Below are 24,114 nucleotides of genomic sequence, written 5' to 3'. Positions count from 1 at the left end.
ATGAATATCAGGTTTAAATGTTTAAAATCCAGAGCTCAGTTCACAACGGAAAATTGTTTCTTCCAGCAGGAGAATCAAATCAGTTTTGGTGAACCAGTCACCCAGCAGACTTTCTAGGTTGTGGGACTTAACAAGCCAGGAGAGTTTTGATGGGAATCTTCAAATTGTTATAAATAAATGTTAGAATTATGAGAGGCTCATGCCAGCAGACTTGGAAAGGAATCATAAAATTGTCTCGATAGTTCATGAAAAAGGAACTGGGGAAGTCAATTAAACATTTTAAGAAGCTGATGCAGGAGCTGTATTTCTTTGGAATTAAGTCTCTGTAACAGACAGTGTTGGTTGAAACTTTATTTCTGTCTCCTCTCTCTCATATATATATATATGTTTATTTCTTTTGTGAATTTTTATTTTCTATTTTAGAAAAATCTGCAACCTCATGCAAATATGTTTCCAAGTAACTAAACAACACATTAACCAACTTAAAAAAGTGATCTCACTCATTCTGGGTCCTGGTTTGTCCAGTATTACCAGAGCTGGGATCATAACTTTAATTACATAAGGTCCTATCAAATCTGTACAGCTGTAGAAACTGCTCCAGACTGCAGTGAGTGAAGGTTGTCTTTATTTTTTTGTTGTTTTTCATTAAAACATTTCATACATGGGTTAAACGCAATGAATGAAAATGCATGACAAAAAGAACTCAACAGAATTTTTTGTTAAGCAAAAAGCAGACTACTTCAGATTCTAAAAATCTAAAATAAAAGAAAATTCTGTAAAGGGACCAATCCTGTGTGGCTTGCTAAGCCATTATTTAAAATATATCTGGAAAATTTCACAAAGATCAGCTCCTTCCAATTAGAGGCATTTTCCCTTTCACAATTACTGGAGAATCTATCAGCAGCAACTGCAATATGGAGAAAGTCTGTAATTAGAGGATGAATGAGCATCATAATATGAATGGTGTCAACTAGCCAGAGCTGTGGCTGAGAGTGTCGACTGAGAGGCTTTCAACTGGATGCTAGTTTGGGAGGGAAGGGTACGACAGTTGGATGGAGAAATCTGGGTCAGGGTGTGGGCTGGGTAGATGAGGATTGGGAATCAAGAGTTTGGCCAGTGGAGGGGGCAGGCGTGAGCAAGGGGATATAGGGAAGTCAAAATATCCATGAAATGTTTTGTAATGTAGAAGTCCACAGTTCAAAGTCCATCCACCTCAAAAAGGCTGCAGTTTAATGCTCCCCAGTAATACAGAATGGTTACAAAAGCCTTTGACACCATGGATGTAGTATTTCCTCCACTTACAGGAATACAGAAAGTCTGTATCATGCCACCAATGATCCCCACTCTCTCAATGAAAAGGCTGCAGTACCTCCTCCCCAGTAGTGGAAACAGTGTAGAAGCAAAGTATTACATCACTGAAGATCAGTTAAATTGTGACTGATAAGTATAGGATTTTTTTTGTCATATACATGCTTCCCCAAAACACGTTCACACACTCCATATTTTGTTAAGGACAGATCCCAGCTAAAGATGATGTGGGTTTGTTATGGTGGATCTGTATTGCTTGTATTCATTCTTCCCTGATCTATACTCTCCCTATTTGATAGTTGAGCAAATTTCATTACAATAAGCCCATGTTTTGAGTTTGCAAAGAACCCTGTTGTTAATTAAAAGAAACATAGTGGGTGACCTAGATCATAATTGGGTCATAAGCTCTAGTTTAGAATTGACAATAAGCTAATGCTCCTATGAAAGTTTACACTGTAAAAGGTAATAAACAATTGAGTAGCGTGTAGTCGCCAACACCTTTCTTCTGAAATACTGAAGTAATCTAGAAACCAAGCAGCAGTCCATAACTCTGAGTAGACTGTCTTCAATTTTCTCTGACCCATGTCACTCAGTCAACTTCTTCAATCGTGGGTCCACTGGCATTGCCAGGTTCTGAGGTACTGCCAGCTCCTCCAGGCATCCCAGCACAGGGACATCGAAAGAATTTAGCTACTGGCTTGCAGACTTTCTCCAGCTCCTTCTGCTGGTGCTCAAATTCTTCCTTCTCTGCTGTCTGGTTTCTTTCTAGCCAAGTGAGAACCTCCTGACATTTTGCGAGGATACTGCTCCTTTCCTGCTCAGTGATTTTGTCTTTCAACTTCTCATCTTGTACAGCCTGCTTCATGGCATACACATAGGACTCTAGGGCATTTTTGACAGTCACTCTTTGACGGTTAGAATCATCTTCAGTCTTGTAGCGCTCTGCATCCTGCACCATGCGCTCTATTTCATCTTTGCTCAGCCGCCCCTTATCATTAGTAATTGTGATCTTGTTTTCTCGGCCTGTGCTCTTGTCGACAGCTGAAACATTCAGGATACCATTGGCATCTATGTCAAAGGTCACCTCAATTTGTGGTACACCACGGGGAGCTGGTGGGATATTAGAAAGGGCAAACTTGCCAAGCAGATTGTTATCTTTGGTCATTGCCCGCTCACCTTCATAAACTTGAACAAGGACACTGGTTTGGTTATCTGAATACGTAGTAAAGATCTGAGTCTGCTTGGTGGGGATAGTCGTGTTTCGTTTGATGAGAGGAGTCATGACACCACCAGCTGTTTCAATACCTAGAGATAGTGGAGTAACATCCAACAGCAACAGGTCCTGCACATTTTCAGACTTGTCACCTGTTAAAATGGCCGCTTGGACAGCTGCACCATAAGCTACAGCTTCATCTGGATTGATACTCTTGTTCAGCTCTTTCCCGTTGAACAACTCTTGAAGGAGTTTCTGAATTTTAGGGATTCTTGTGGAGCCACCTACAAGAACAATATCCTGAATCCGAGACTTATCAATCTTGGCATCACGAAGGGCTTTCTCAACAGGTTCAAGTGTGGCTCGGAAGAGATCATTGTTCAATTCCTCAAACCGGGCCCTGGTGATGGATGTATAGAGATCAATCCCTTCATACAATGAGTCAATTTCAAGACTAGCTTGTGTACTTGAGGATAGGGTCCTCTTGGCACGCTCACAAGCTGTACGCAGACGTCTTACAGCTCGCTTGTTCTGGGACATATCTTTCTTAAATTTCCTTTTAAATTCTTCCATGAAATGGCTCACCATGCGATTGTCAAAATCTTCTCCTCCCAAATGAGTATCTCCAGCAGTGGACTTGACTTCAAAGATACCATCCTCAATGGTAAGAACAGAAACATCAAATGTTCCACCTCCCAGGTCAAAGATGAGGACATTATGTTCACCAGATCCTACTTTGTCTAGTCCATAAGCAATAGCAGCTGCAGTTGGTTCATTGATAATCCTCAGCACATTTAAAGCAGCAATGGTTCCAGCATCTTTGGTGGCTTGTCTTTGGCTATCATTAAAATAAGCTGGCACTGTGATTACAGCATTCCTCACAGGAGTACCTAGGTATGCTTCTGAAATCTCCTTCATTTTTGTTAGCACCATGGAGGAAATCTCCTCAGCAAAGAAAGTCTTCACTTCTCCTTTGTACTCCACCTGAACTTTGGGTTTCCCTCCCTCATTAATGACTGTGAAAAAATGAACAAAGACATCTTCTAATAAGTGAAATATCAAATGACACACTGTTTTTCCATTTCTTAAGAACAGCTTATGGTGGCATGGTGGCTCATTGGTTAGCACTGCTGCCTCACAGTGCCAGGGACCCGGGCTCAATTCCAGCCTTGGGCAACTGTCTGTGTGGAGTTTGCACATTCTCTGTGTCTACGTGGGTTCCCTCTGAATGCTCCAGTTTCCGCCCACAATCCAAAGGTGTGTAGTTTAGGTAAATTGACCATGCTAAATTACCCATAGTGTTCAGGGATGTGTTAGTTCAAGGTAAATGTAGAATAATAGGGTAGGGAAATGTGTCTGGGTGGGTTACTCTTCAGAGGGTTGGTGTGGACTTGTTGGGCCTAGGGGCCTGTTTCCACACTGTAGGGATTCTATGACTCTAGCTGTAATCTGCCAAAGTCAAATACCTTCCCCTCAGGCTGGGACTTTTTTCACTGGAGCATAAGAGGTTGAAGGGTGACCTTACTGAGGTTTTTAAAATAATGAGGGACATAGATGGGTTGAATGACAAGGGTCCTTTCCCAAGGCAAGTTCAAAACTAGGGGGCATATTTTTTAAGGTGAGAGAAGAAATATTTCAAAAGGACATGAGGGACAATTTTCTTTTACATATAGCGCGGTTTGTGTGTGGAATGAACTGCTTGTGAAAGTGGTGGATGCAGGTTCAGTTACAACGTTTAAAAGACATTTGGATAAGTTCATAAACAAGAAAGGTTTGGTGGAATATGGACAAAGCATGGGAGGTTTAGTTTTGGAACATGGTTGGAGTAGAGTGGTTGGAACAAAGGGTCTGTTTCCATGCTGCATGAATCTATGACAATGACGCCATGACAAGCGGTAAGACAAATCCCAGACCTGCCCTTTCAATCTTAACCATCCGCGTATGTTTGCAAGGAAGCTAAAGTTATTGTACCTGACATTCTCTCTTTTTCTGGTCTCCAGAGACCAGATGCCTACAGGAAAGAAATGGCAATTTAGAATATAGAACTGTACAGCACAGGAATGGGCCCTTTGGACCACGATGGTGTGCCGAACATGACACCAAATTAAATGAATCCCTTCTGCCTTCCCTCGGACCACATCCCTCCAATGCTTGCATACTCACGTGCTTATCTAAAAGCCCCTTAAATACCGTTATCGTATCTGCCAGCACCACCCAGACTCCTGCCACTCTGTGCAGAAAAACTTTCCCCTCACCTTAGATGCATACCCTCTAGTTTCAGCTCCGTGAAAAAGATTTGGACCATCAACCCTATCGATGTATCTCAATTTTATAAACTTCTATCAAGTCTCCTCTAAGCCTCTGCCACTCCAGAGGAAACAACCAGAGTTTTTCTAGCCTCTACTTATAGCTCATACCCTTTAATCCAGGCAACACCCTAATAAAGAGTCGAGAGTGTGGTACTGGAAAAGCACAGCAGGTCAGACAGCATCCGAGAAGTAAGAGAATCATTGTTTCTGGCATAAGCTCTTCCTGAGTCTCTACATCATTCCTGTAATGTGGCAATCAGAATTGAATGCAATATTCTAAGTGTGGCCTAACCAAAGTCTTAAAGCTGCAACATGACATTCTGACCCTTGTACTTGATAAAGACAAGCGTGCCATATGCCTTCTTTGCCACCCTATCTACCTGCATGGCCACTTTCAGGGAGTTATGGACTTGAACCACTAGATCCTTCTGTGCATCAATGCAGTTCAGGATTCTGCCATTAGTTATACACTTTTCCTTAATATTTGATCACCCAAAGTGCATCACTTCGCACTTATCTGGATTAAACTGTTTGCCCTTTCTCTGCTGGCTGCCAGCAAAGACCCCTCCCACCTTGGTAATAGTCATCCAAGTCATTTATATATACATATATCACATTTAACAGAGGTCCCAGTACAGACTTCTGCAGAACACTGCTAGTCACTGACCTCCAGCCCGAAAAACACTCTTCCACACTGCTCTCTGCCTTCTACGGACATGCCAAGCAGCCAAGTTACTGTGGATCCCATGGACCTTATTCTTTTGGATGAGCCTTTTATGAGGGACCATGTCAAAAGCTATACTAAATTCCATGTAGACAACATCCACGGCTCTACCCTCATCGAGCATCTTCACCACCTCCTTGAAAAATCCAGTTAGTAAGACATGATCTGCCCTGCACAAAGCCATGCTGACTGCCCCTTTGCTTTTCCAAATGAGCTTAAATCCTACCCTTTAGGATTCTTTCCAAAAGCTTGCCAACCACCGATGTGAGACTCACTGGTCTATAGTTTCCTGGATTGTCCCGTTTCCCTTCTTGAACAGAGGAACAACATTAGCTACTTGCCAGTCCTCAAGAACCTCTCCAATTGCTAGTGAGGACACAAAAGATCTTGGCCAAGGGCCTGTCTCAATAATTTGCGGTAAATACCATTTGGCCCTGGGAACTTATTCACCTTAATGCTCTTCAAGAGATCCAAAACCACTTCTTTCTTTATCTCAAAATGCCCTATCATATTATCAGGCTCCACACTAATCTCACTATCCTCCATTTCCTACTCCTGGGTGAATACCAACACAAAGTCCTTATCTCTGATCTCACACACATCCTCTGCCTCCAAGCACAAGTTCCCTCATTTATCCTTGAGTGGTCCCACCTTCTTCCTAGTTATCTTGTTTTTAAACGCATGTACAGGATGCCTTGGGATTCTCTTTAACCCTACTTGCCAAGGTCATTTCAAGCCCCATTCTTGCTCTCCTAATTCTCTGCCCAAGTTCTTTTCCACTTTCTTTATATTCCTCACAAGCCCAGTTCAATTTGAGCTTCCTAAACCTTACATGTACTTTTTTTCCTTTTGACTAAGTTCACAGTCTCCCTCGTTGTCCAAAGGTCCCTTACCTTAGCCCCCATCCTTGTCCTTCCTCCTTACTGGAGCATGCCGGTCCTGAATTCTGATCGCCTTTAAACAATTCCATGTCAAATGTGGAGTTACCTGCTAACAGCTCTGTCCAGTTAGCACTCCCCACTCATGCCTAATGAAATTTGGCCAATTGTGTTAAAGCTCTTTCTGCAATCCAAAATGAATCTCACCATCCTATATACTTCATTGTCAGTTTTAAATACTAGAACATTTTCTCCTTGAAAGAACAGCCTATTCCAAATAGATTGTCTCAAAGCATCCCATCTAAGAACTCTGTACATAAGAAAAGTCATCTTTTTTCTTCATTTCTCAGTGGCTGGTCTACCTTGTGTTTTTTTTTAAAAACAGCCAGTGAAGAAGAGTCCTTTTACTCATTCAATCCACATCTGACAAATCTCTTCGGATCTTTTATAACAGCATTTACTCTTTTAGGGAATTATTTATTTGTACGCAGATCTTTCAATTTGTACACAACCTTTAGCATCTGGCTGTTGGCCTAAAGTTTCATTCCAGTTTTAAGACCCTCCAGTGTGCATCACCTTATAGCTCCATATTAAAACTGTATATGTGACCAAAGTGTTTGCATCTAGCTAAATTCCTTATAGACTCAAAATCCTTGTGTGTTGCATAAATTAATTTTAATGTTATAGTTCCTATATCCAAATACTGAGTGGAGGCCAAGATCAAAGAAAAAAAAACTTAACCATATCTTTACATACACAATTTCAAAATTTTCACCAAAGTAACATCCACGGCTCTACCCTCATCGAGCATCTTCACCACCTCCTTGAAAAATCCAGTTAGTAAGACATGATCTGCCCTGCTTTGCGTTATATGGTTCACTTAAGCATCATAGGCTAGGCCAACATTTACTGTCAATTCACAATTGCCTTGGAGAAGATGATGGTGAGATGCCTTAGTGATCCACTATAGATACAGCCACTGTGTTTAAGGAGGGAGGTCCAGGAATTTGCTCCAGCAACACTGAAGAAATACCAATATATTTCTAATCAGGATGGTGTGCGCCTTGGAAGAGAACTTGCAGATGATGATGTTCCAATGCATCTGCTGCCCTTGTCCTTTTAGAGGTAGGATTTGTGGATTTGGAACATGCTCAACTCCAGTCCACCATCTGCAACCACAAGTCAAGAGTGCAATGGAATACTCCCCACTTGTCTGGATAAGTGCAGCTCCAACAACACTCAAGAAGCTTGATACCATCCAAGAGAAAGTAGCTTGATTCGTACTCCATGCAGCTGTGTATTAGATGCACCACAGCAATTCATCAAGGATCACTATCCTTTGATCGGTGTGTTCATAACTTCAGCAGACAACCTAAAATTGCTGAGGGAGAAGGGAAAGAAAAACTGAGCAAGTGAATTGGAGAGGACAGTGGAAGCAGATGGACAACGGAAGAAAAACAAGGAGGGAAGAGGAGGATTGACTGTGGTCTTGGCTGTGATCCAGGTCTGGATCAGTTGCATCCCAGTCTGCTGTGGGAGATGAGGAAGGAAATTACAGTGGCTCTGATCCAATTCTTAATTCATTTCTGGCCACAGGAGAGGTGTCAGAGGACTGGAGGACAGCTGATTTTTTTTTGTTTTTAACAAGTGAAACAACAAGATAGAGATAAACCAACATAGACAAATGAGTCTCAGTGGTAGGGAAATTATTGGAGAAAATTCTGAAGGAGAGAATCTTAATTTCACTTTCAGCAGGGATAATCAGTATGGCTTTGTCAGAGGGAAGCCATGCCTAACAAATTTGATTTAAATTTGAGGTGACCAGATGTCTAGATGAGGGTACTGCAGTTAATGTAGTTTATCTGGATTTCATCCAAGTTTTTGATAAATGTTCCACTTTGGAGATGGATAAAGAAGGTAAAAGCACATGGGATCTGGGATAACTTGACAGGCTGGATCCAAAATTGACCTTGTGGGAAGAGATGGAAGGTGTTGAAAGAAGACTGTGACTGGTGGCTGCTGTCCCGTAGTGCATCACAAGGATCAGTGCTGCATCCTCTACGTTTGTGATATATATTTTTAAAAATTGCCGATCAGGGGAATGATAAGCAAGTTTGCAGATGACACGAAGATTGGCTGGGAGTTGACAGCAAGGAAAAGAGGTCTTAGGTTACAGGAGGATGCAGATGAATTGGTCAGATGGAATTTTACTGTGATAAAATTGAAATGAAGTACTTTTGGAAAAAACAACAAGAGTGTACTCAATGAATGGCAGCACACTAGGAAATTCTGAGGAACAGAGGGATCTTGGGATGCTTATCCAGAGATCCCTGAAAGTAGCAGGACAGGTTAATAGGGTAGCTAAGAAGGCATACCGGACATTTGCTTTCATCAGTTTTAGTGCAGACTAAATTAACAGCAGGGTGGTCATGTTGGAGCTGTACTAAAATTTGGTTAGGTCACAGCTGGAGTACTGTGTGCAATTCTGGACTCTGCACTATAAGCAGGATGATTGCACTGGAGGGAGTGGAGGAGATTTACCAGGATGTTGTGTGGAATGAAGGGATTTTACATTTCTGGTTCCACATAGGTTCAGCTCTCCTTGGTGCTGAATGTCATTGTATGGAAGTAGGGCACCAACTCAGATTCAGTTTCATTATGATGGAGACCTTGTAATTTGTTATTGAATTGCAGAAGCTGCTCAGGTTGCTTTAGTTTAGCCATGAAGAACATAGAAGAGAGGAGGACGAACTCAGGTTGTTTTGTTTACAGTAGAGAAGGTTGAGGGGTTATCTGATTAAGGCATATAAAGGTTATGAGGGTCATTGGTAGGGTGGATAGAAAGCAGCTGCTCCCTTAGATGAACAGTAAATAACAAACAGGCCTAGTTTTAAAGTGAAAGACAGGAGATTTCGAGGGTATCTGAGGATTTTTTAAATAAAAGGGTGGTGTGAATCTGGAATGCACTTCTGGAAGAGTGCTTGAGGCAGGAAACCTCACTTTAAAAACTTGAAATGCTACAAACATTCAAGTACTGGAACGTGGGATTAGTGTAGATTTAGAGAAGTTTTTGTCAATACAGACTTTTGGCCAAAGGGTCTTTTCTGTACTGTTTGTTTGTGAAAGGAAATTTAAAAAGGTTTAACTTTTGTCCAAGAGGTTGAGTGCTAATCAAGTATTCAACTTAGCATAAACGGTTTCTGGAAGCAAGGAAAGCATTGGGTTGGGAGAAGAGAGAGAGAAAGTATGATCATGTTATGACATGTACTTTCAAGCTCAGAATACCAGTTAAAAGGTGCAATATCATTGGAATGTTACCATGCCATAAGATGCCTGATAAAATTGTGTAGGAAGTTGGACCAAGAATCAATAGTTGAATACGGTGTAATGTACTTTGTGCTCTTGTTGTAGAGAATCATATTCAGCAGGAGTAGCTTCAGACACTGAAACACTTCCTTACATTCCTTTTAATATTTGCCTCTCTGACTTAAAATTATGCCCTCCAGTTTTGAATTCCCCACTATCCTAAGTGGAAAGACCTTTGCTATTTACCTTACTTACACCCCTAATTAAATGTATAAACCTCTACAAAAAGATGACTCCTCAACATCCTATGCTCCAGGGAAAACAGTTCCAGCCTATCCAGCCTCTCCTCAATGCCTGAGCCATACTTTCGCAGACTTTCCAATTTAATAGCTGTCATACAGCAAGGCAACCAGACACACACAAATGCCTTCACCACACTGGTCTACCTATCACTTTGAAGGAGCCATGCACCCGAAATCCCTAAATTTGTTTCAAAAACAGATATAACTGCATGATGTTGGTATCCAATTGCCAAGTAACCCTTTATTTACATGCACAAAGTACACAGCCATGTAGAAGTCAGTCCCTCAAGTGAGGAGTTTGAGGTATAAACAGAATATTTTTTTTTAAATCAAAGGGCAATGACACTCCTGTTTTTTTTAAGAGTTGGAGGGGGAAATCTCCTGTTTATTTTTTTTTCTTTTAATGCCCCCACACTACCGCCTAACTGCGGTAGTGCTTATTTTTTCCCCAGCACCCATGGTGTGTGTGTGTGTGTAGGTGTGAGACACAAGGTGCACAAATCTTTATTCAGTTTCCACCACCAGGAAGACAGGAAAACACCCGAGTGGCCAGTGACAAGCAGTGCCCTTCACAAAAGGCAATGCTGTGTGATCAAAACAGTGAAGGGGAGGGTAGGGTCTAAATCAAAATAGAGTTGGAGGGGGAAATAATGCACTCCACTCCCTGCGGCACCCACCTCTCCCTGAACAACTCCAGGATGTTGGTGGACACCGCGTGCTCCTTCTCCAAGGACACCCGGGCCCTAACGTAACCGCGGAAGAGGGGCAGGCAGTCGGCCCTAACAACCCCTTCCATGGCCTGCTGCCTGGACCTGTTGATGACCAGTTTGGCCAGGCCAAGGAGCAGACCCACGAGGAGGTCTTCAGACCTGCCCTCCCTCCTCCGTACCGGGTGCCCAAAGATCAGGAGCGTGGGACTGAAGTGCAACCAAAAGCAGAGGAGGAGGTTTTTGAGAAAATCAAAAAGGGAGTGCAGACGCCCACACCCAATATACACAGGGTCCACAGACTTCACAGCGCCACAGAACAAGCAGTTGGGCTGGGAGTCCATGAACCACCGCAATCTGCGTTTGCAGGGGACTGCTGCGTGCATCACCCTCCACCCCAGATCCCCGAGAGAAAGGGGGAGGACTCCCGCGTAGAGAGCCCTCCACTGGGGATCCCCACCGCCCGATGGCAAATGGGCACGCCAAGGCGTGTCCGGACGGTGGATGAGGGAGAAGAGGTGGACGGTGTGCAGCAGCAGTCTATATAGGGCCCGCCTTTTAACATCCTTAAAAGGGACAAAATGAAAATTCCGGAGGCGGCTCAGGTTGTTGGGCACAGGCTCCCGTGGGAAGTACGGGACCTTGGGGCCAATGTGAAATTCCGTCCGGGCTGGGGTGAGCGCGGACGGGATCTCACCGCACACCTGAGCGTCCTCCAACTGGTGCACTACGTCGGGTCCGAGCACCACCGTTTTAAGGCGTCGGATGGCGGTGGCCACGTACCGGACGTCTACCGCAGCCCTGCTCGCTTTGTCCTGCGGCAGTGTCCAGCCCAGGACCCCGGCACCCAGCACATCCCCGACCATGGTCGCCCTCGCCGCCACGGCCCTCCCCTCCGACAGCCACTTGAACCCGCGAGTATGGAGTTGCGGATTCCTGAGCAACTGCTCCCTGACGACAGCCGCTACTCCAGCCGGAGGGTAGGCGCGACGCAATTTGACCATGTTCCAAACAGTGATCAGGTCCTGGTAAAAGACAGGCAGCGTCTTGAGGGAGACCTCCAAACCGTCACGGTCGACGAACAGGAGCTGCGTGTCGTAGTTGAGGTTACGCACCTGGCGGGAAAAATACGTTGCCAGGGCGCACCACGTAGGAGGAGGCTCGACATAAAGGTATCGCTGCAAGGTCTGAAGGCGGTACGTCACGACCTGGGTGCAGACGCACACCAGCGACTGACCGCCCTCCTCAATAGGGAGACTCAGAACCTGCGCAATGACCCAGTGCATCTTTTTGTCCCAGAAGAAGTCGACCAAAGTTCTCTGGATGTCAGCGACAAAGCCAGGAGGAGGGACCAAAGTGACCAGCCGGTACCACAGCATGGCGGCCACCAGCTGGTTTATGACCAGCACTCGCCTCCTGTAAGATAGCACTCGGAGCAGTCCTGTCCAGTGGCCTAGGTGAGCCGAGACTTTGGCCTCCAGCTCCTGCCAGTTGGCCATAAACAGAATTTTTTTTTCTCTTCTCCAGCTCTCAGAGTGAATAGAACCCTATGTGCTTATTTATTTTTTTTAACTCCTTTTTTTTTACTACAGTGCTCTTTATTCTTTTTCCCACACTACCGACTAACTGCTGTAGTGCTCTATTTACTGTTTTTTTTTTTCCCCCCACACTACCACCTAAGTGCAGTAGTGCTTATTTTTTCCCCCAGCACCCATGGTGTGTGTGTGTGCACAGGTGTGAGACACAATGAAAGACACAAAGTGCACGAATTTTTTATTCAATTTCCACCACCAGGAAGATAGGAAAACACTCGGGTGGCCAGTGACAAACACTGTCCTTCACATCAAAGGGCAGTGCTGTGTGATCAAAACAGTGAAGGGGAGGGTAGGGACTGAATCAAAATAGAGTTGGAGGGGGAAATAATGCACTCCACTCGCTGCAGCGCCCACCTCTCCCTGAACGACTCCAGGGTGTTGGTGGACACTGCGTGCTCCGTCTCCAAGGACACCCGGGCTCTAACGTAACCGCGGAAGAGGGGCAGGCAGTCGGCCCTAACGACCCCCTCCACGGCCCGTTGCCTGGACCTGTTAATGGCCAGTTTGGCCAGGCCCAGAAGCAGACCAACGAGGAGGTCTTCAGACCTGCCCTCCTTCCTCCGTACCGGGTGCCCAAAGATCAGGAGCATGCGACAGAAGTGCAACCAAAAGCAGAGGAGGAGGTTTTTCAGAAAATCAAAAAGGGAGTGCAAACGCCCACACCCAATATACATGTGGTCCATGGATTCCACAGAACAAGCAGTTGGGCTGGGAGTCCGTGAACCACCGCAATCTGCGGTTGCAGGGGACTGCTGTGTGCATCACCCTCCACCCCAGATCCCCAAGAGAAAAGGGGGAGGACTCCCGCATAGAGAGCCCTCCACTGGGGATCCCCATCGCCCGGTGGCAAATGGGCACGCCAAGGCGTGTCCGGACGGTGGATGAGGGAGAAGAGGTGGATGGTGTGCAGCAGCAGTCGATACAGGGCCTTTCTCTTCACCTCCCTAAACAAAACAAAATTAAAATTCCGGAGGCGGCTCAGGTTGTTGGGCACAGGCTCCCGTGGGAAGTACGGGACCTTGGGGCCAATGTGAAATTCCTTCCAGGCTGGGGTGAGCGCGGACGGGATCCCACCGCACACCTGAGCGTCCTCCAACTGGTGCACTACGTCGGGTCCAGGCACGGCCGTTTTAAGGCGTCGGATGGTGGTGGCTACGTACCGGATGTTTACCGCTGCCCTGCTCGCTATGTCCTGCGGTAGCGTCCAGCCCAGGCCCCTGGCACCCAGCACATCCCCGACCATGGTCGCCCTCGCCGCCACGGCCCTCCCCTCCGACAGCCACTCGAACCCGCGAGTAGGGAGGTGCGGATTCCTGAGCAACGGCTTCCTGACGACAGCCGCTACTTCAGCCGGAGGGTAGACGCGACGCGATTCGACCATGTTCCTGACAGTGATCAGGTCCTGGTAAAAGACAGGCAGCGTCTTGAGGGCGACGTCCACACCGTCACGGTCGACGAACAGGAGCTGCATGTCGTAGTTGAGGTTACGCACATGGTGGAAAAAATACGTCGCCAGGGCGCACCACGTAGGAGGAGGCTCGACGTAAAGGTATCGCCGTAAGGTCTGAAGGCGGAACGTCACGACCTGGGTGCGGACGCATACCAGCGACTGACCGCCCTCCTCAGTAGGGAGACTCAGAACCTGCGCGGCGACCCAGTGCATCTTTTTGTCCCAGAAGAAAATCGACCAACGTTCTCTGGATGTCAGCGACAAAGCCAGGAGGAGGGACCAAAGTGACCAGCCGGTACCACAGCATGGCGGCCACTAGCTGGTTTATGACCAGCACTCGCCTCCTGTAAGATAGCACTTGGAGCAGTCCTGTCCAGCGGCCTAGGCGAGCTGAGACTTTGGCCTCCAGCTCCTGCCAGTTGGCCATAAACAGAATTTTTTTTTTTAAACCTCAAACTCTTCACTTTAGATTACGTAGCAGTGTGGAAACAGGCCCTTCGGCCCAACAAGTCCACACCGACCCGCCGAAGCGCAACCCACCTATACCCCTAACCTAACACTACGGGCAATTTAGCATGGCCAATTCACCTGACCTGCATATCTTTAGACTGTGGGAGGAAGCCCATGCAGACACGGGGAGAATGTGCAAACTCCACACAGTCAGTCGCCCGAGGCTGGAATTGAACCCGGGTCTCTGGCGCTGTGAGGCAGCAGTGCTAACCATTGTGCCACCGTGCCACCCACATAAACAGAATATTCACATTGCCCAGGATTCCCTGATTGGCCCAGGTGAGCAACCCCAATCAAGGATCAGTCAATGAAATCCACCTGGTTCCAATCACTATATCCCTCCCCTACCAAGTCTGGGGGATGTAGGCCAGTGGGGTCAATTTCAGTCTTTGGGCACTGCCCCACCAATGCAGCTATGTTGGCATCCAACCAGACAACTTTTTCCCAACAGCTTCATTCTGGAAGCTTCTGGGTGACCATGATGGAATTCAGTCAGTATCTGGCAGTGATCTTTGCTCAGGACAATCACACTTGCTCCCCATAGTAATATGCCATGCTTCATGGTGATCTGGTCTCACTGGGTCCAGAAACGTTTCACTGCTGGTTGTGATGGCCCTTCTGCTTCCCCATTATCACCAGCAGTTTTAATTTTGCCAGGACAGGATGTCATTGCGGCCAGTTGAATATTGTTCGAGACGACAGGAAGGGTGCCCATAAAGTTTAAATCAGAATGGATTCTTCTGGTGGGGCACTGTTGGTGCAATATCTGCTAGAGAGAGGCAGTTCAAGGCATCTGCATTAGCCACTTGGCTTCCTAGACAGTGTTCTTACTTGTACGCACTGAAAATAAGAGGCACCACTGATTTCAACTTGAAGCTATGGGCAGCACTGCCTTGTCTTCCTTAAGTAGCCCTAGCAGGGGTTTGTGATCTGTGACTATGACAAATTCACATCCATAATGTATTGGGTGAACTTCCACAAAGTTGACAGTGAAACTTTCCTTCTCTATCTGGGTGTATGTGCATTCAGCACCAGCCAAAATCCAAGCAGCATATACTATTGGGCATTCCTCTCCATTGGACTACAGGTGAGCCAATGCTACCCAGATTCAGTATGGAAAGCATTGCATGTCAACACTGCCTCATTTCAGAGGATAGTGGACCAACACCTTAGATGACGATAGTTGCTTTTACACTTTCCTAAAGGCTATTTCTTGGCAACATAGTCATTTCCAAAGTTAACACTTTTTCCAATAGCTGGTGTTAAGGTGCCAAGATGGAAGCCAGGTTGCATATGAATTTCCTGTAATATTTCACTAACCCAAAAAACCCCAAGCTCCAGTACAGATGTGGGAGCCAGAGCGCCTTTGATCACCCTTAACCCAGCAGGTTACTTGGGGCACCAGAAACACATTTTTCCCTTCTAAGACATACATCTGCCTTGGTGAAACATTTAAGTATTATGTCCAAACTCTTCAAGTGCTCTTTATTGGTCTTCCCAGTTATTAACAAGTCATTCAGATAAATGACAACCTGAGGTAGCCCTTGCAAAATTTCTGTGGAAAAGCATGTAGGCTGATAATATCCCAAAAATGGCAGGTTCATATTAATACAAACAGTTGTGGGTATTAATTGTGGCATACTTCTGCAACTCCACATTTCATAATTGCAGGTAGGCATGTCTCATGTCCAGCTTTGTGAAGGACAGTCCCCCACCACCACTTTTGCATTTATCCAGTTGCCAAAGGTTGTAAAATCCTCAAAGGTGAACTGAGCTGTCAGGCTTCACAATTGGTACAACCAGTGCTGCCCATTTAGCAAATTGCACTGATGATTTTTTTTTCCCCGCTCTCCAGCCTCCTGATTTCTGCCTCTACTTTTGTTTGCAAGGTAAATGGCACATGGCAGGCCCTGCAAAAAAATTGAATTGCTTCTTGGTTAACAGGTCAAGTGGCTTTGGCCCCTTTGAAAGTTCCTAGCCCCTCCTGAAAACCCCTGGGTATTTCATGAGGACTTCACTGAGGCAGCCAATTTTCAAATCAAATCAAAGTGTTGAGCTAATCTAGGTGAATCTTTCTCAACCAATTCTACCCCAATATGATTGGGCCTAAGCCTTTTACTATCTGTGGTAACTGTACCAACTGCTTCTCATAGGAGGCTGGAACTGAAGTCGTCCCCTTAATTTACATGTGCACAGTACACCAGGTGTGGCCAGCCAGCTCAGAGTCAGTCCTTCAAGTGGAGATTCTGAATGTTCCATTTACTTTTTGTTCCCCCCACAGTGAAAACAACAAGTGTTTAAATCTATATTTATATTCCACCACCAGGAAGAATGGAAACATATGAATAGCCAGTGACAAGCAGTGCCCCTTTGAGAAAGGGCAATGCTGAGTAATCAAAAAGTGGAGAGGAGGGGAGGGGAGGGCAGGGATTAAAATCAAAAAGAGTTGGAAGGGGAAATAAGACACTCCACTCCCTGCGGTGCCAACATCCCGGTTATATTTTTTTATTTTATTAAACAAATTACAAAAACAGTTTACAACAAACAGTTACATTTATAGCTACATACAAGAGACAGCAATTTTACAAGGGAGAGGAGCAGCAAAGAAGAAGGGCATGTGCCCGAAACGTCGAATCTTCTGTTCCCTAGATGCTGCCTGACCTGCTGTGCTGTTCCAGCAATAAAGTTTCAACTTTGATCTCCAGCGTCTGCAGACCTCACTTTCTCCCAGAGGAGCAGCAAAGCCAGGCCCCAAACCCTACCATTCAAACAGTTTACAGGGACATGAGGACAAACCTCAAATCCCAGTTTCACAAAGATATAAGGAGACAACAGCAGTGACAGTTGTACATTAGACAGTACTGTTACATACAAAAGTGCAGACAATACAGACCCAGCAAGCCCCCATCCCTCCCACCTTCCGACCACTCTAAGGCAGCCCACCCCTACCCACCTTCCGGTTCTCGGTCCACCCCATGCCCCTTCCAGTTCTCAGTCTGCCCTGACACACCTTTCGACCACCTCTAGGACAGCCCGCCCCGGTACCCGCCCAGGGTGACAGCAGTCAGGACAGCCTACCCACCCTTCTGGCTTCACTAACCACCCTCAGCACCTTTCGACCACCTCTGGGGCAGTCCGCCCCGGTACCTGCCTGGGGTGACAGCGCTGAGGACAGCTAACATCCCGGTTATATGTAATTGCCCAGGGCTCCCTGATTGATTGGGTTTGTTAACTGGGCCAATGATCTCAGTCAATGCAATCTGCCAAAAACTACAACACTCCCCAGGGTCCTACCGTTACTTACCAAAATCTAACACTTTGCATTTATCTGAAATGAACTCCATCTGGCACTCCTCAGCCCATTAGCCCAGCTAATCAAAATGTTGTACCTGGAGATAACCTTCTTCACTGTACTATTTTTGGTGTCCTCCACATACTTAGAAACTATGCTGCCTATATTTTCATCCAAACAGTTAATATAATTGGCAAAAGCAGACCCAGCACTGATTCCTGTGGAACACTTCTGGTCACAGGCCTCCAGTCTGAAATAAAAATTCTCCATCACCTGTCACCTACCTTCAAAGTAATTTTTTGCTGATTGGCTGGCCCCCAAGATCCCAGGTGATCTAATTTTATTAACCAGTCTACCACTCAGAACCTTGTCAAAAGGTCTTGCTAAAGTCCACGTAGACAACACCTAATGCTCTGCCATCATCTATTTTGATCACATCCTCAAAAGTCAAAAAGAAAGTGTGGCACTGGAAAAGCACAGCAGGTTAGGCAGCATCCTGATGATATATGACTTGATAAAGGTGTACAAGCTATACAAGGGCAGCATGGGGGCTCAGTGATTAGCCATGCAGCCTCAGCACCAGGGACCCTGGTTCGATTCCAGCCTCGGGTGACTGTGTGGAGTTTGCACATTCTCCACATGTCTGCATGGGTTTGCTCTGGTCTACTCCCACAATCCAAAGATGTGCACGTTAGGTGAATTGGCCACGCTAAATTGGCCATAGTATTCAGGGATGTGTAAGTTAGGTGCATTAGGGGTAAGTGTAGAATAAGAGGGGATTGGGTCTGGGTGGGTTACTCAGAGTCAGTATGGAATTGTTGGGCTTAGTGGCCGGTTTCCACATTGTAGGGATTCTATGATGAAGTGAGGCATAGTTAGAGAGTGGATAGCCAGAGACTTCCCATGGCAGAAGTGTCTAACACAAGGGACATCATTTTAAGGTGATTGGAGGAATGTTTATGGAAGAGGTCTTTTTTGGTCTTCCCAGTTATTATAAAGTCATTCAGATAAATGACAACCTGGGGTAGATAGGTTATTTACATAGTGAGTGAGGTGTGTGGAATGCACTGCCAGCAATGGTAGTAGAGTCAGCTACATTAGAGATATTTAAGCGAATGATGGATGATAGTAAGACGAAGGGAATGTCAGTTAGTCTGATCTTCGGCACAACAGAAGGTCGAAGGGCCTGTACTGTGCCGCACTGTTTTATGTTCTATCAGAGAATCAGGAGAATCCTCAAAAGTGCAATCAAGTTAGTGAGACACAATTCCCCACTTAGAAAGCTATGCTGACTGCCCCGAATCAGTCTTTGCCTCTCCAAATCCATGCAAACCTTTCCAACAACTTACCCACTTCTGATATCAGACTCCAATCTATAGATCCCTGGCTTTTCCTTGCAGCTTTTCTTAAATAAACAAGATTAGCCACCTTCCAATCTTCTAGCACCTCACCCGTGTCTGTGGGTGATGCAAATATCTGACAGGGCCCTTCTGCTTTTTAAAATCTCCAACATTTCCATAATGTGGACGGTTTTCATCAGATTTATTTCTTGGCACTCACTTCTGTGTCTTCTGCCACAGTACAGCTGAGGCTAAATATTTGTTTAGTATCACACTCATCTGTGGTTCCACACAGGACAGCTTTGTTGACCTTTAAAAGGGCCCCATTCTCTCTCGTTGCCCTTAATGTACTTGTAGAATCTCTTTGGATTATTCGTAACCTTATCTGCCAAGATCATCTCATATCACCTTTTTGCCATTCTGATTTCTCTTAAGTGTGCCCCTACTCTCTTTACAGAATCACTGGATTTCATGACACATGCGCTCTGGCAGTCCAGAGTGCTATACCACTTCATTCACCTCAAACTCCATGGAGCAACTGCAAGGGAAAAAGGGCAGCCCTTGAAGAGATGGCTACTTGCCCCTCCATAAAAGCTTGACACCAAGTTAGCCATCTAAGAAAAATCATTGATCAGGCTTCAGAAGCTCAGTTTAGTGTCAGGAATTAAGAAATTATACGTTCTCAGAACGATGGTGTCACTGGCTAGGTCAGTATTCATTGCCAGAGGGCAATTGCAAGTCAAGTGCATTGCTGTGGTTCTGGAGTCACATGTTGACCAGACCAAGCAATATTGGGAGATTTCCTTCCCTAAAAAAAAAAGGACATTTGTGAAGCAGATGACTTTTTAATGACAACCCACTATGGGTACATGGTCAGCATAGTGCTAGCTTTCTATTCCCAGCTTTTTAAAATTGAATTTAAATGTCACCTTATGCTTGAGAATTAACCTGGAGTTTTGGATTATAGTCCTAGGACATTACCAAGCCACCACCTTTCCCTGAAGTATCTCAGCAAGTGGTCAGCTACATTTTTCATAATACCACCAAAGAGACATGCATTTTAAAAAGAGTCATTGAGTCAGCACAAAACAGACCCTTCAGTCCAACTCATCTATGCTGACCAGACGTCCCAATCTTACCTAGTCCCATATCCCTCTAAACCTTTCTATTCCTGTACCCATCTGGATGCCTTTCAAACATTACAATTGTACCTACCTTCATGAATTCCTCTGGTAGTTCATTCCCTACATACCACCTTCTACATAAAAAAGGTTGTCCCTCAGGTCCCTTTAATATCTTTCCCATCTGACCTAAACCCATATTCTCCAGTTTTGGACTCCCCCATACTAGGAAAGAGACTGTCTATTCACTCATGATTTAAAGCTCGATAAGGTCATCCCTCAGCTTCCAAAGCACCACAGAAAGTACCCCAGCCTATTCAACCATTCCTTATAACTCAAATGCTCCAGTCCTGGCAAAATTCTTTTCGGCACCATTTCAAATTTAACAACATCCTTCCTGTAGAAAGGCAACCAGGATTGTACACAGCATTCTAAGTATGGCCTCAATGTCATGTACAGCTGCAATATGACTCCCAATTCCTAAACTCAATGTTCTGATCAACAACAGCAAACATGCCAAATGCCTTTTTCACTACCCTGTCCACCTGCCCAACCATTAACTGAATAAGTCAGAGGGTGTACATTGTTACAGGGATATGCCATTCAACCCAGTCAAACCTCCAGCAAGGTGGACCTGGAACAGATGCTTGGCAGTGGTGACAGATTCTAGTTTGGGGCAGTGTTGGACTGATGGCAACTGCATTGGCAGGTTCCAGTGAGGACTTATGGTAACATCAGGGAATGCAAGATGGGACCCAAGAGTGGCAAGTCTTGTACCAGCTATTCAGCGAGGGGACCCATGGCTGTACGCTCCAGCCCCATGGCTAAGCACTTGACATGAAGGACTGAAAAGTTGAACTTATTTTTCTGCCTTTATATTTCATGCTTTGGTTTATTTTTGTTTTAAGATGACACCAAAGTTGGACAGAATACAACACTTTACTAGTTTGTAACAAAATACACGTAAAATGAGATCAAGTCCTAGGAGGAGGCATGGGTGGCCGTGGCTGACAAGGGAAGTTAAGAAACAAAGTTAAAAGAGAAAAGGTATAACACAGCAAAGATAAGTGGGAAAACAGAGGACTGGAAAGCTTTTAAAGAACTCCAGAGGATTACTAAGAAGGAAATATGCAGAAAAGAAGATGAGGTTCGAAGGTAAATAGGCCAATAATATAAAGGAGGACAGTAAAAGGCATGTGAAAGGCAAAAAAAAAAAGGTTAAGACTAAAATTGGGCCCTTGAAGACAAACAGGGGAATATATTACAGGGAACAAAAATGGTAGAAGAATTGAATTGGTACTTCAGATCTGTGTTCACTGGGGATGACACAAGCAATCTCCCAGAGGTAACAGTGGCTGAAAGACCTGAACTGAAGGGAATTTATATTTGCCAGGAATTGGTGTTGGGGAGACTGTTAGGTCTGAAGGTTGATAAGTCCCCGGGGCCTGATGGTCTACATCCCAGGGTACTTAAGGAGGTGGCTCGGGAAATCATGGATGCGTTGGTGATTTTCCAGAGTTCGAAAGATTCAGGATCAGTTCCTGCGGATTGGAAGGTGGCTAATATTATACCACTTTTTAAGAAAGGTGGGAGAGAGAAAGTAGGAAATTATAGACCTGTTAGTCTGACCTCAATGGTGGGAAAGATGCTGGAGTCTATTATAAAGGATGAAATCACAACACATCTGGATAATAGTAACAGGATAGGTCAGAGTCAGCATGGATTTATGAAGGGGAAATCGTACTTGACTAATCTTCTGGAATTCTTTGAGGATGTAACTCTGAAGATGGACGTGGGAGATCCAGTAGCTGTAGTGTACCTGGACTTTCAGAAAGCTTTTGATAAAGTCCCACATAGGAGGTTAGTGAGCAAAATTAGGGCACATGGTATTGGGGGCAACGTACTAACTTGGATTGAAAGTTGGTTGGCTGATAGGAAACAAAGTAGTGATAAACGGCTCCATTTCGGAATGGCAGTGGGGTACCGCAGGGATCAGTGCTGGGACCGCAGCTTTTTACAATATATGTTAATGATATAGAAGATGGTATTAGTAATAACATTAGCAAATTTGCTGATGATACTAAGCTGGGTGGCAGGGTGAAATGGCAGGACTACCCTACGTTGAAAGACTGGAGCGGCTGGGCTTGTATACCCTTGAGTTTAGAAGACAGAGAGGATCTGATTGAGACATAAGATTATTAAAGGATTGGACACTCTGGAAACATGTTTCCACTGATGGGTGAGTGCCGAACCAGAGGACACAGCTTAAAAATATGGGGTAGACCATTTAGGACAGAGGAGGAGAAACTTCTTCACCCAGAGAGTGGCGGCTGTGTGGAATGCTCTGCCGCAGAGGGCAGTGGAGGCCCAGTCTCTGGATTCAGTTAAGAAAGAGTTGGATAGAGCTCTCAAGGATAGTGGAATCAAGGGTTATGGAGATAAGGCAGGAACAGGATCCTGATTAAGGATGATCAGCCATGATCATATTGAATGGTGGTGCAGACTCAAGGGGCAGAATGGCCTACTCCTGCACCCATTGTCTAAGTCTATATTCCCATAGTTAAGGAGATTTAAAACATACATAATACTCCTGGTGCAGTCTCAGACAAGCCTTAAGTCCGTGCCATATTTTAACTTTAAATTAATGTTCAGCCCGAATGGATTCTGACATGGGTGGAAATTCGAAAAGACCGCTACTGCCTGTTCACCTTATCAGTCCCTATGTCTGCTAGTCTATTCAGGCTCCTGGTCCAACAACAAATTTTCTCAGTTTTAAAAACAATGCTGTGTTCTCACTTCCAGCCACTGCTTCTGTCTCTCCTAATCTCTCTATCAAATAAACCCTCAGATCTCCACACTCCAGTAATTCTACCGTCTGGAGTATTTCCAATTATCACCACTGTCCAATGGAGTCTATGACCCGAGTTGCCTGGGGTCCTAAGCTCTGGTATAACCTTCATGCACTGTCCTCACCTCACATTCCTCCTTCCTGCCCTGCTTTAAACCAAACTTTTAGCTATTTAACTGAATATCTTCCAGACTTAGGTGTCAAGTAGAACTTCTATGATGTAAAGGTACTACATCAATGTAGACTGATAATATTTAAAAGGCGCTATGTCAATGGGGGAGGAGAGGTTTTCAAGAAGTTTGAACAATGCGTTTGGGGGGGGGGGGGGTCAGGGCGCGAGGTCAGTGCGGGCAGTTCTAAGGGCGTCTCGGCGCTATATCAATGTGCGTGGTTGTTAGTCCTTTAAAGCACTATATGAATGCAAGGTGTTGGTAAAGGCTTTAAAAGGTACTATGCCCATACAGGAGAGAGGGTAAAGCGACGTGTAAGTGAAAATTGTTTGCCGAGGCGCGATGTAAACGCAGCAGGTTGTTGTTGGCTAAAGCCGCTTTTTCAGTCACCTGCTGCCGACTCACCGGTAAAGGGCCAGTGCTTGATGTCGGTCTGTACCGTCGTGTCGTCGAAGTTGCGGCCGATGAGCCTCTTGGCGTCGAAGACGGTGTTGGTGGGGTTCATGGCCACCTGGTTCTTGGCGGGGTCGCCGATCAGCCGCTCCGTGTCGGTGAAGGCCACGTAGCTAGGGGTGGTGCGGTTCCCCTGGTCGTTGGCGATGATCTCCACCTTGCCGTGCTGAAAGACGCCGACGCACGAGTAGGTGGTGCCCAAGTCGATACCGACGGCCAGGGAATGGGCCGCCATTACGCCGGGTAACGGCCACGACCGAGCTGAGGGCGACAGGCAGCTGTCCGTTTGCCCTGCTCGAGCCTTTTATACAAACGGGCCGCCATTTTGATTTCCCGCTTCGCACCCCTCTGGCCAATAGGAACGCCGCGCTTCTCCTGATTGTCACGTGTGGGATAACGTAAGCGTACATTAACCAATCAGGCGTCGCGTTTCGGCGGTGCTCACGTGGGCGACGAATGATCTTCCAGCCCTGGCGTCAACGCTCTTCGGCACGTGGAGGAGGCAACGACCAATCCAAACAAAGGACGCGTTTTATTGGAGCTGGCGAAGGGGGCGTGGACACAGAGTTGACGGTTTGGCGGGGCCTG

The 24,114-nt window shown here is 45.6% G+C and overlaps 1 protein-coding gene across 1 annotated transcript; it reads right to left on the bottom strand.

The window, feature by feature from the left end:
• Window positions 1-1,897: 1,897 nt before the first annotated feature.
• LOC122553333 (heat shock-related 70 kDa protein 2-like) lies at window positions 1,898-23,761 on the bottom strand. The gene is made up of 2 exons (XM_043696895.2): window positions 23,479-23,761; window positions 1,898-3,537 (listed from the first exon to the last, which is right to left on the bottom strand). The coding sequence occupies exons 1-2, from the start codon at window positions 23,759-23,761 to the stop codon at window positions 1,898-1,900; spliced, it is 1,923 nt and encodes a 640-aa protein (XP_043552830.1).
• Window positions 23,762-24,114: the final 353 nt, after the last annotated feature.

This window comes from Chiloscyllium plagiosum, unplaced genomic scaffold (genome assembly GCF_037043375.1).
Source record: "Chiloscyllium plagiosum isolate Xiang-an unplaced genomic scaffold, Cpla_swu_hap1 HiC_scaffold_8, whole genome shotgun sequence".
NCBI lineage: Eukaryota > Metazoa > Chordata > Chondrichthyes > Orectolobiformes > Hemiscylliidae > Chiloscyllium > Chiloscyllium plagiosum.
The sequence above is the reverse complement of the archived record's forward strand: the minus strand, read 5'-3'. Positions and strand labels throughout refer to the sequence as shown.